An 11,990-nucleotide genomic window follows, 5' to 3' on the forward strand; every position below is an offset into this window, starting at 1 on the left:
TGAAAGAATGCTTCTTGTTAAGATAAACTTCCCTAACAGTTCAAAAAAATCATCTATCATTCATGCTCTATATTCAGAAGATTTTTTTGGTATGTCTAATCCTATAAAAATAATTGTAATTATTTATTCGAAGAAACAGTTCTGGACTTTTCTGCAAACACGTCGCCTGCTGTAGCAGACACTGTAAATGCCACTGAAGCAATACCTGAAATGGTTCCCCATCTAGCTTGCAAAAACGTTAAATCATTTCTCCCTGTCAACAAACTAACAACACTGACATGATCCAAATAAAACTAAGGGCAATGCATCATCACTGCCTCACTGTATTCAATTCCTAACACAGTTTTACAATTGCGTTGCCACAGGAGAAACATAGTCAAGGGAAAGCACAAACAAATCAAGGCCAAGAATCATGAAAGTTTTAAGAAGGAAAATATTACCGTAATTGTTGTTTCATATATATTATATATGTGTCTACATACAAATACTTCATCTTTTAAAGCATGGGAAGGAAGCACGTTATAAAAAACTCACAAGGCTTCAATTTTGAAAAACAACTGGTTGGGCCACAAAAGCTTCATGCTAAGAGTTCAGTGGAACAAGACAGGAAGAAGTACTTCACTTGCATCATTTTCATAGCAAGGAACAGAGCACTGGAACGCTCTGTGATAAAGGACTACCTCACTTGCAACTATGAAAGACTGCTGAGAAAGCTTCATGAGTAAAGATAACTTGCTCCCAACAAATAAAGGCATCAAAGGGTATAATACACATAAAAGAGTCTGCAACCTTTTCTGCAAATAGTATTCAGGACATGCAACTGGACAGGGAAGTAATGTCCTTAAGCTGTCTAATGGACAATTGAGAAGTTTAGCTGTTAAGTGTTACATGCAGAGCTTAGTATTGGTGGGTGGTTACTTTGAAATTCTTCTCTTTTGGACACATGTAAATATGGTAAACAATTTCATCAAAACACAGACTTCATCCCCCATATTAGAACTGTAACACCTCAATGTTTACTTTGGAAAAATTAGTCAGTTACTAGTGTCATGACCTATCAGTTCATTGCAGAAAAAAAAAAAAAAACAAGGGCCAAAAATAATTCAAGTGGTTTTTTGTAATACTGTGCAAGGAAGGTTTCAGCCTTGCCTACCGAATAAAAAGCACACATTATGTTATTCTTTGTTTCTGTTGTAACCAATATCAAAGAACACGACATTCTTGGAGCATGTAATGTTAGAACAGAAGAGCTAGCATTCTGTTCAGTAACACTGCAGTCCCAGGTGAGCTCTTTTATGTTGAATACTTTAAGCAACACTTGGAAATGAGTGAATTTAAAGGATGAAAACAACTATTTTGAAAGAAATCTCATTGTCATAGTTACTCCTTTGTGGAAAATACAATAAAACCTCTAAATCAGACTAGATGGAAATAAATACGAAACAAACATTAAAACACTTCCTAATTCTATACACTTTAGAAAATTCATCATCCATCTTCCACTACGGATACTAAATGTACCTTTAAAAAATGGAGCAAGAGCAGAGTATGTGTCAAAAATATAAATCAAAGCCCAACGCATGACCAAAATGCAAATGTTAGAAAAAAGCTATTTAAGTTTGCATTAAGAAAAAGATGACATTGTCCTTAATGTTTTGGAAATTAACTATAAAGCTACTTCAAGAACTGTCTGTCAAAAAGCATGTTATGAAATCAAGTGATAATGTATCTGAAAACACCATAGTTCTATCTGTGCAGTGCAAATTATAAGCAGTGAGTACATTCGCGGTGAAAGGAAAATTGACAATATATTATCTGATAAAATTGTATTACTGCAAATATCAGAACATCTCCCAATACACTTACTGAACCTAATACAATTTCAGAGAAAGAGAAGAGAAAGTGCACACAAGAGTGAGTAAACTGCTAGCTAAATTCCAACTTTTACAGTCCTCTAACTTTGTCAGCTCAGTATAACTTCACTGGGTTTTTATATTGTGAAACTTGAAAAATCTGACAAGGTTTTTGTCTAAGTCTCATGATGTCTCGACAAAAAGCTGAAAATATCATCACCAAATCAAGTTTGCCAAAGCAATACTGAAGACAGACTCTCTTTTCTTCTGCTCAGTGATACTGCCAGCGACTCTTTATAAATACCTCTGAGTCAAGATAAAGAATATTCCCTTTTTTCCCCATCCCATTCCAAGAATTATATTTAAAGTTCTCACTTGTCAGGAAGCAATTCCTCAATGAAGCTTTCTATTGATACAGCAGGCTGTTTCTCATGTATTACTCCTGTTCGACGCAAGCTATCTATCCTTTCTTGGGCTCCCTAAATGGTAACATAAGAGGTTAGACAACATTCTCTTCGAATCACAACATAGTGCAACACTTACAGATTAATGCAAAAAGAACTCAAGAACATACTTTTCAAATTTAACAGAAAATATGAGAGATTTTGAAAAATTACTCTTATTTCAACATCAGAAAAACAAAAAACAACACTCAAGAAAAGCCATAATGGAATTCCAAACAGTAACAAAAACTATGATAAAACTAATTAAATACTTTCAGTTTGTTACTTTTCCATGAAAGAGAGCTAGATTCGTATGCATTCCTAACATTTAATTGTACCAAGTTCCACTATTAGTTAAGGTATCAGCATAGATTTCTGTTACTCACAGTGACATTTTTGAAACTTAACATTTCTCAAGCTTAGATCCGTTTAGAGCTTTGGATCAACTTTGTAAGATCAAGGGAGAGAATCACTTTGTTGTGGTACCTATCCAACTAAGATGTAGTAATAATCTGCTTCAAACCTGTTATCACTCTGAAGTTGAATAGAAATACTACTATTACTACATTGCAGTAGCTAAACAAGTAAAGAAACACACACATTAACCTCCTTTACTTCAAAGTAAAGTTTATCAGCTAATATATCACTACAAGGATAGGCATTAGTCAGCTGTAGCCACAGCTATTAGGAGAAAAAACTTTCTTTTAATGAATAAATAATTTGCTTACGTTTAAGGAACAGAATCTTAAATAGTTGTTCTCAGGGCTTTTAGTTACTGGCCAAAGAGGTGGTTGCACATATACACATGAAAAACATCTACATTTTTTAAGTCAGGTGAAAAACCCTTTGCTAACTCTTCCTCTGGGCCAGCACAGCTGTATGCAAGGAAGCACAGTGAATTCTTACTTTTTAAACGTAACATAGACCTGTTTGGGAAGATCCCTGATAAGTGTTCATCCAACTATCTGATCTACCTAATTAGTGAGAGAGAACTCAAAGAGTCTTTTTGAATATCTAACATTCCCAACATGTTATGCTAGTAATAGACTAGCCTGATATACTTTGAAACTGCAGTAATACTGCAATGTATACTACATGTAACAGCAATCAATGACAACATAAGAAAACTGAGAAAAATATTTTTCATTTGCTGTGAATATATTTGCAAAAAATCACAAAAACCATTTCAACAAGCAGCTATAAACTGATGTATTGATCCAGATGACAATAACAATAAATAATAATTTTAAAAAAAAGTAAATGTTTATCTATCTCACAAATTGACCTTCCCTTTATGAAAAATCAGTCTTCTGGGTGGATATTCCACATTCTCTCTTTGGCTTGGAGGTACTTCAGTACTGTTATATATCAACTTACTCTTAAACCTGCAGCATAGCCCACGGGTTGGGGTGCGATGTTAGACTGTGCAGCCTCTCCAGTAACAATTGCCATTCCAAAGACTTCTTGAAAGGCATCTCGAACTGCTGCAACTTTTACCTCTTTATTAGATGTAACCACTATGTCCAGTTCTCCTCCAGTTTCTGTAAAATACATATATACACATGTATTTTTCCTCTTTCCCATTATAAGCTAGTTCAAATACATTCTACATCTTAAGAGCATGCGTCAGTTGGTCTTGTCTTTCTCGTGCACGGTACAAAAGTTCTTTCGTGAAACACAAGTAACTTAAGTTAGCTGTTCATCTAACTTCTACTTCCTGCATGATTCACACATGAAAGACAGACTACAGGAACTGATGGTTGGTCTGCACCTAAAAAATCATACCACTCATTTAAGATGACAATTCACAGATTTAGGAGAATAACTCAGACATACATTTCTAAGGATGCTTTGTTGTTCTAGAAAGCGGTAAGGAAGGTTGGTGTGACACAGACTCTTCCTTATGATAGCGACCAAGAACACAAATGCAGTTCATATACATAAGCTATAAAAGAAAGGCTCATGGTAACTTCTAGTTGTTCTTGGACTGTGGATTTCAGCGTGCCCATTTGCCTCTCTACAGCTTTATCCTGTTTTCAGATATTAAATATCTATGGAACCAAAAAGCTGTAAGTATTTCTGAATGGTTTCCATATGGCAGTATTTCCAGGGAGAGTTTTCACTAAGACTTTTTAAAAATAAAATAAAACAATTCATGAATTAAAACACATCTAATACTACTACAAGTGACTGATGAGCTCAATTATACCTTCCGTCTGTCTATCACAGCTGGATCATTTTTACTGTCAATTTATTTATGCAGATTTATGCAAAAACATATAATAAAACTTGTCCTTTCTGTGACAAGCTTTCTTAAGAACAGCTTAAACATTTTTTTCAAACAAGGAACATGACATCAGAGAAAGATGCATAAGTAAGTTGCATCAGCAAGTGTCATGGACAAATTAATGGACAGCATGTCCACAAGCAGGCACTAAAAGTAATACGTGTGGACATGCATCTTGTTATCCTTAGTTCAATGGCTGTCGATGAAGGAGGAGTCCAAGGAGAAAGGGCTACAGAAGTCACCAGTTCTACTGTAATTTACCATACAGCATCTCCTGTTGCTTCATCTGAATACAGAATATTGAACTAGATGAACCACTGGACTGTGGCATCTCTTCTATGAAGACGGACAGAGTTGGAAATGTTCAGTCTGGAGATGAAAAGGCTCAGAGAGATCTTACTGATGTGTACAAATATCTGAAGGGAGTCTGCAAAGAGGATGGAGCCAGGTTCTTTCCAGTGGTGCCCAGTGACAGGACCAGAGGCTGTGGGAACAAACTGAAACATAGGAAGTTCCATATGAACACCCCAACATTTTTTATTTTACTGTGAGGGTGACTGAGCACTGGCACAGGCTGCCCAGAGAGGTGATAGAGTCTCCATCCTTGGAAATATTCAAAAGCTGCCATGGCACAGTCCTGGATAAATGGCTCTAAGTGACCCTGCTGAAGTAGAGGGGTTGGACAATATGACCTCCAGAGGTTCTTTCCAACCTACACTACTTAGTGATTCTGTGATTCAGCACAGCATATTTTACAGCAGTAGCAAACTACCGAAGAAACAGCCTTTTAACCTGTCACTTCCCAGGCTCACTGTCTGTACAGAAGCATGCTAAGCTACCTCTTAAAAGAAAAAAATAAGATAGCCCAGTGCATTTCTTCTAAACACTAAGACTCCACCTATTTACATATGCTGACAGAGTCTGCACTATTTATCACTCCACCTATTTACCCATGCTGACAAAGTCTGCACTATTTATCCTGACATAAGAAAAATCCCTCCTTTGAGGATAAGCCTGAGGCTTAAATTTGAAATAAAAGAACAATTTATTCTTTGGTTCATATTACTCAGCAGACTTCAGTTACAGGAAACTTCCTAGTAATTCTCAAGATGTAATTGCAATTCTATGCTTTCTCCTTTCAGGCTCAATGTTCAGCAATACTTCAGACTTTGTTGGACCATTTTAAAATTTTAATGTTCCTACTAAGTGGGAACTCCTTCAAGTTTGCCAAATTTCTTACAGATATTATAAATACTATTAGACTAGATAAGTGGAACAGCTGAAAGCCGAAAGAAAGCCCCAAAAGCTATGTGAATACTTCTGTCCTATGCCTTTCTCAGTATGCCTCCCTTCTGGCTTGTTTTAACTCTAGTGTAATAGCTTACACAATAATATTTAAACATGTGATGCAACAGAACATATGCAGTGTACTTTAAACGCAACTCCATAAGGCTTAAATAGAGGGAGAGGGATGTGTTTTATCACAGTGGGATAAAACAGTACACAACTCAGGGATTCACGACAAGGTCTGTTCCTTTTTTTTTTTTTTTCAATAACTTCATCAACTTTCACAATCTGAACTAAAGGGTATTATTATGCCACTGTGTGAACTATAGCAGAACACAAAAGTCAAATGAACCTAGACACACAAAAAGTCAGCCTCCACAGTGAGTTTCACTGGACAGTACACTTGAGAAATCAGTAAATACTGTGACTGAATTACCAAACTACATACAAAAACTTTAAGTGTAAAAGTAGTGCACTATTATAATAACCTCTCTAACATTTACCATACTACTTAATAGTTTGTAACAAATACTTACTGATATATGGAACCATGCCAGGATCCAGCGTTGTGATCACAGCCTCCACTGAATGTTTGGTTTTATCAAGAACAGATTTCACCATGGGACTCTCAGTCACACCCTAAATTTAAGCAAATAGATTTCTATATTATCTGTTGGTTCCTCCCCTTCCCCCCCCCCAAAGAAACTGTTACAGTTAAAAGACTAAACAAATAAAAGCCAAATATTAAGCTGCTTCATGTTATTCTTACATCTTTTTCTTTTACCTATACTTTCTAACACCTATTGTAGCTCACTCCTTGGCACAGATGCTATAGAATATGACTATCAGTGCATGACTTTTCAGTTACAACATGAAGGTCAAATATCATCTTCAACATCCTCTTCTGCATTAATGCAGAAGAAGGCCCGTCAATCATGATGGGCAACAGACTTGACCTAATTCTACTTTGGGAGCAGAAGTCTTAAGCATTTAGCAAAGTTGCAGATTCCCAATGCTAATTATTGGTATTGTCAGGCTAGGTAGCTAGATTTAGGCTGTGATAACTCAAGCTGAAGAGTCTTTCTTTTCCAGTCTCCTTAAAGACAATAGGATCTATTTTTGAATGGCCCATTACTAACAAATATTCCTAGAGCAATTTTGCTGGAAGTCTTCAATTTAGAAATAGATTCTAAACATTACTGGAAAAATGTTCTACATTTTTCAGCCAAATCACAGCTGGAGCTGCTGACAGACCTAAATTTCATTAAACACAACTGCTGTTCTTTGTCATGCAAATAGCCATAACAGATGTCTGTATCTCATCAAAAGCTTATTTTAAATTCAACTAAGATGACAGGGTGAAAGAAGAAAGATACCAATGCTGAATAATTGAGAGAAAGCACTGGAAACTATTTTACAGAAATGTTTTACAAAATTTCTTTACTAAACAAGCTGTTTTCAGTATAATACTAAAATTGTGTAGGCTTGTATTTGTTTCACTAAATGACAAGCATTACACAGGACAGCACTGTACACATACATTTTTCCAGGAAGTGCTTGCTTAATGCACCTACACAGTATTTCAGAGAACTGCAGAATCAGAGTAGTTTTAATTATCTCAGAATAACTTTAGCTAAGCAAAGCTTCTCTCTCATAAATCAGAATGGTTTGAGTTAGAAGGAACCTTAAAGATAACCCACTTCCAACCTCCTTGCCATGGGCAGGGACACCTCCCACTAGATCAGGTTGTTCAAAGGGCCCCATACAACCTTTGAATGCTTTTTATTTCTTTGTAGCAAGCTTAAAGAAAAAAAAACAAGCCCGCAATTCAACTACTGCCATATTGTATAGCTACTAACAATTATTATCTTATCCCATGCCTCACTACTGGCTGGAGGTACTTTTCTCACCACTGCACAAAACACTAAGCCTGACTGTAGAATTCAGTAAAGAAAACAATTACTCTAACGCAATTAAGCTCTTTCAAGCCGGAGCCCATAGTAGGCACTTGTTTTTCATTAATATAATACAAGACACTTTTGATTGGTAGCATTCACATATACCCTTGTGACTACTCCTGCACCCACAGGATGCCATCAAGAACAGGGAAGTTTATATTCCTCTTTCAGCTCTCTCAAAATTTGAAGTTTGTGTTGAAACAACAAAACCTAAGTGAGCGTTATGAGATCCTCAGGAGCATCTGAAGTTGGAATTTCCAGTTCCAACATGTTTCCAGTAATGCAAAGTAAAGAAGTACTTAATGATATTGACAGCAGGATTAAGTGCACCCTCAGTAATTTCCCTGATGATACCAAGCTGGGTGGTGAGATTAATGTGCCAGAGGGAAGGGATGCCATCCAGAGGGACCTGGACAAGCTGGAGAAGAGGGCCCAGCTGAACCTCATGAGATTGAACAAGGCCAAGTGCAAGGTCCTGCACCTGGGTAGGGGCAATCTTCATTAATGATACAAGCTAGGAGACGATATGCTGTAAAGCAGCCCTGAGGAAAAGGACTTGGGGGTACTGGTGGATGAGAAGCTGGACACGAGCCACCGATGTGCATCTACAGCCCAGAAGGCCAGCCACATCCTGGGCTGCATCATAAGAAGTGTGGCCAGCAGAGCAACGGAGGCAATTCTGGTGGTGATACCTCACCTGGAGTACTGTGTCCAGCTTTGGAGTGCCCAACACAAAAAGGACATTGAGGTGCTGGAGCATGTGCAGAGGAGGGCCAAAGATAATCAAAGGGCTGGAGCACCTCTCCTATGAAGACAGGCTGAGAGATATCAGCCACCTTTGACAGATTAAAGGAACTAAATCAGTCTCATTTGATTACAGACCATTAATATGTCAATTTCAGATTATCACAATCTTGGATATTATCTAGCTTGAAGGAAATCAGGAAGAAATGTGTATGATTTCTTAAGAACACCAGGGGGGGAAAAGATAGTTCAAACTATTTCAAGAACAGATACAAAGATAGCAGCTGCAACTTTCCACAGGGAATCAGGATGCATTGTTATAATAACTACCAGTTAAGACTTCCAGATTCTGGCTGATCTTCAAAAACAGAGTCTGATATGTGCTTACACACATCAAGAACTTTATGGCTGCAGTATAATTAATGGTATCTCATTCTTTCACCTAGGAAATTCTCAAAAAGAAGTTAGTGAACACACAGCACATGAAATGCTTAATACTTCAATCAAAATCTAGATTTTATTATTCAAGTCAATGATACAGACCTTCTCCATAAATAGAAACAGGACATCTTTTGGATCCTACTGGTATAAAGGCAACAGTAATGTAGATGAGATTGGCTTCTCAACTGATTTGCAACAGTAAGCTCTGATACTTCCCAAAGGTCTACAGAATTATGTTACAAGAAAAATACTCTTCTAGAACATTACCATCTCTTGCAAATATTAAGAGAAATAAGATGACCGAGAGAAGGACATTATTAAAGGAAGAAAGAAGATGTGTTTTTATGATCATAAGATATCTCTCCTTGAAAAGGGCCGCAGGACATCTCACCATACTGATGGAGATTAATCTTGCTTTTTAAGACTGTATCACTGTCAAGATGTGTATTCCTGAAGTAAGGCAGGGTTCAGCCTGTCATGTCACACACAACTTTTTCTCCCAGCTTTTTGTGTTCAAAAGGGCTTTAAAGTCCCTACAAAATCCTGCAATCCCACTGGGACACTAATCTTGACTCTTCCTTCATGTTTAATGTGAGACAGTACAGAAAACTGTATTACTGTTGAACACAATCTAGCGTTCGTCACAGGCCTTAGATCTTTTTGCCACAATCTTCATGGTGCTACTTATATGTAGCATTTGTCACAGCTCCAAAAAGGTTACAGGCTAATGAAATTCTACTAGTTGATGCTGCTGTTTATTTCCTTTGTGTGATCAGATCACACCGCAAGGATTATCTGTGCTGCACTATATACTTCATGCCTTCTAGCAGAACAGAAAAATCCTACAAAATATCTTAGACATGTCTTAGGTATATTGTACTTTGGTTGAAGAAATATGTATCTCTCTCTCCTTGAAGAGACTTGCTTGTTATAGAAGAGGCAGGACTTGCAAGAAACTCAGCTAATTAGGGAATTATAAAAAAATGGGGTAAGCAAATAATTATAGTGAGATAAAACAGACTTATCTTTTTCTGCATCCAATTGCTGTGAAGTGAAAGTTAGCTTTCAGGTCTTAAAGAGGTTCTAAAGTTTTACTGGATGTAAGAATATGTGACAGAACCTGTTAGGTATGCCTATCTTCCTATTACAAACACTAAAACTAACCTAGAACACCTGCATTTGTGCAGTCCTCCCTCTTGCACACAGGAGTAAAAGCATTGTTTCAACAAACACCACTATTAAAAACAGTCACCTAACACATGAGGTCAGAGAAAAGACAGGATTTATAGCAACATGAATTCAAAAAATAAGATCTGTCTTATTACAGGCAGCAAAAACAGTAATTCCTCATGAAGAGTAACAGACAAAACTCCATACCTTTATAAGGCACCACAGTCCTCCAGCAGTTGCTCCACCTTGGGTAGCAGATACTCTAGAGTCTTCATGCTCCTGAGGAAAAGTGATTGCAGAACTAGTTCCAGGAGTCAAAGGTGATGAGGAAGGTGCTTTCTGATTAATAGAATCTGCCAAAATGCCTAGTAAAAGGGAATAAAAAACCACAAAGGTTCACTTCTTTTACTGCATTTAATTCTTTATACTGTAGCAATATGCAACTGTTTAACAGGAAAATGAACAGGTATAATAGAATAATACTAGGTTGATTCGGTTCATTTCTTGAAAGCCCCAGAACAATCCTGCTTGTTAAAGGTTAGCAGATATAACTGCTGTGAGTACAACAATATCTGCTAAAAGAACTACAACTGCCTGTACATTATGTATAAAATTAAACTTTTTTTTTAGCACATTAGTTTAACAGTGGTACTTTTTATTGTATTAAAGTTTTCACAATTAGCTCTCATAGAGGAAAAAGAAGAACAGGTGTTGCTCTCTGAACAAAGAGATAGGAATGTTCTCATACTTAAGAAAAGAAAGAGAAGTAGGAAATTTTCTAGCCCTGAGCACTGGAATTCAGTATCTATAGAAAAAGAAGCAAGTAAATTAATAGCTTTACATATTTTAAAGGAAAACAAAATAAACTCAAACAGAAGAAAATTTAAGCATGAGCCTTTGCCCTACTAGTCAAGGCTATTTTAACAGATTTTCCAACTCTAGCCTTAATCAAGAGTTATTTTTATTTCACACTGCACAACTGATAGGTCTTTTTAGACACTTTATTAATACAGACTACTTAAAAAAAAAGGATATCACCAATACTAGTAAAAACCTAGCCCAACTGCAGTTGAAGAGTCAAGTTTCCATTCCACTGGCAGAAAACTATACCAGTGCAGCAAGACAGCAATTCCTTGCATGGAAGGTACATATTTTTATCTGTCCTAAAGCAACTTCATGGCTGGAAACAAGAAAATAGAAGCTGGTGTCATGTGGACAGCTTGTTATAGCTAGCTTTTCAGAATAAAGAAATCAAAATTATGCGATAACAGCCTGAGGTATCATATCATTCTGTGGGAGTATAACAGCTGAAGTTGACTCTCTGATCCAAACAAAAGACATGTAGGTTCAGTTTGGGTTTTCTGGTGCAACTTAACAAAGCTCTCAAAGATTTTTCTGCAAGTCTGAATGTGAGCGGAATTCTACTAATGGGAACGCTCTGTCCTATACCATGACTGTATTTTAAAGGCTACCTCCTCCCTTCTTCTGAATGTAGCTACATTAATTAAGTGTACCCAGAATAATAAAGAAGCTGAACTTGCAGGTCTCTAGCAGAGTGGTAGAAAAAGTCACACAAGAGATCCCTCATCTTGTCTCACAAACACAAAAGCATGTAATCAAAAAGTTACCTGCGACAGGATATGTATAAAATGATGGCAGCAGTGGACTCTGTGCTGATCGATCAGCATTGAAGTTTGAAGACACACAAAATCCTGAAGTGGGGGGACTGGAAGGTAAAGGAAGATCAGAGACAGTAGTGGAGCCACTGAGAGATGTAGAGAACGCGGAAGCATACAGAGATGAAGAG

At 37.0% G+C, this 11,990-nt stretch overlaps 1 protein-coding gene across 1 annotated transcript in view; it reads right to left on the reverse strand.

Annotated features, from left to right (window-relative positions):
• Nucleotides 1-2,224: 2,224 nt before the first annotated feature.
• PRRC1 (proline-rich coiled-coil 1) overlaps nt 2,225-11,990 on the reverse strand; it is a gene marked incomplete at its 5' end in the record, with an annotated part of 9,952 nt that continues 186 nt past the window's right edge. The window contains 5 exons of the mRNA XM_010182881.1: nt 2,225-2,332; nt 3,674-3,837; nt 6,407-6,509; nt 10,391-10,548; nt 11,812-11,948. Coding sequence (XP_010181183.1) covers nt 2,225-2,332; nt 3,674-3,837; nt 6,407-6,509; nt 10,391-10,548; nt 11,812-11,948 — 670 coding nt within the window. The remainder of the gene's footprint in view (nt 2,333-3,673; nt 3,838-6,406; nt 6,510-10,390; nt 10,549-11,811; nt 11,949-11,990) is intronic.

Source organism: Mesitornis unicolor, unplaced genomic scaffold, assembly GCF_000695765.1.
Source record: "Mesitornis unicolor isolate BGI_N332 unplaced genomic scaffold, ASM69576v1 scaffold18474, whole genome shotgun sequence".
Taxonomy (NCBI): domain Eukaryota; kingdom Metazoa; phylum Chordata; class Aves; order Mesitornithiformes; family Mesitornithidae; genus Mesitornis; species Mesitornis unicolor.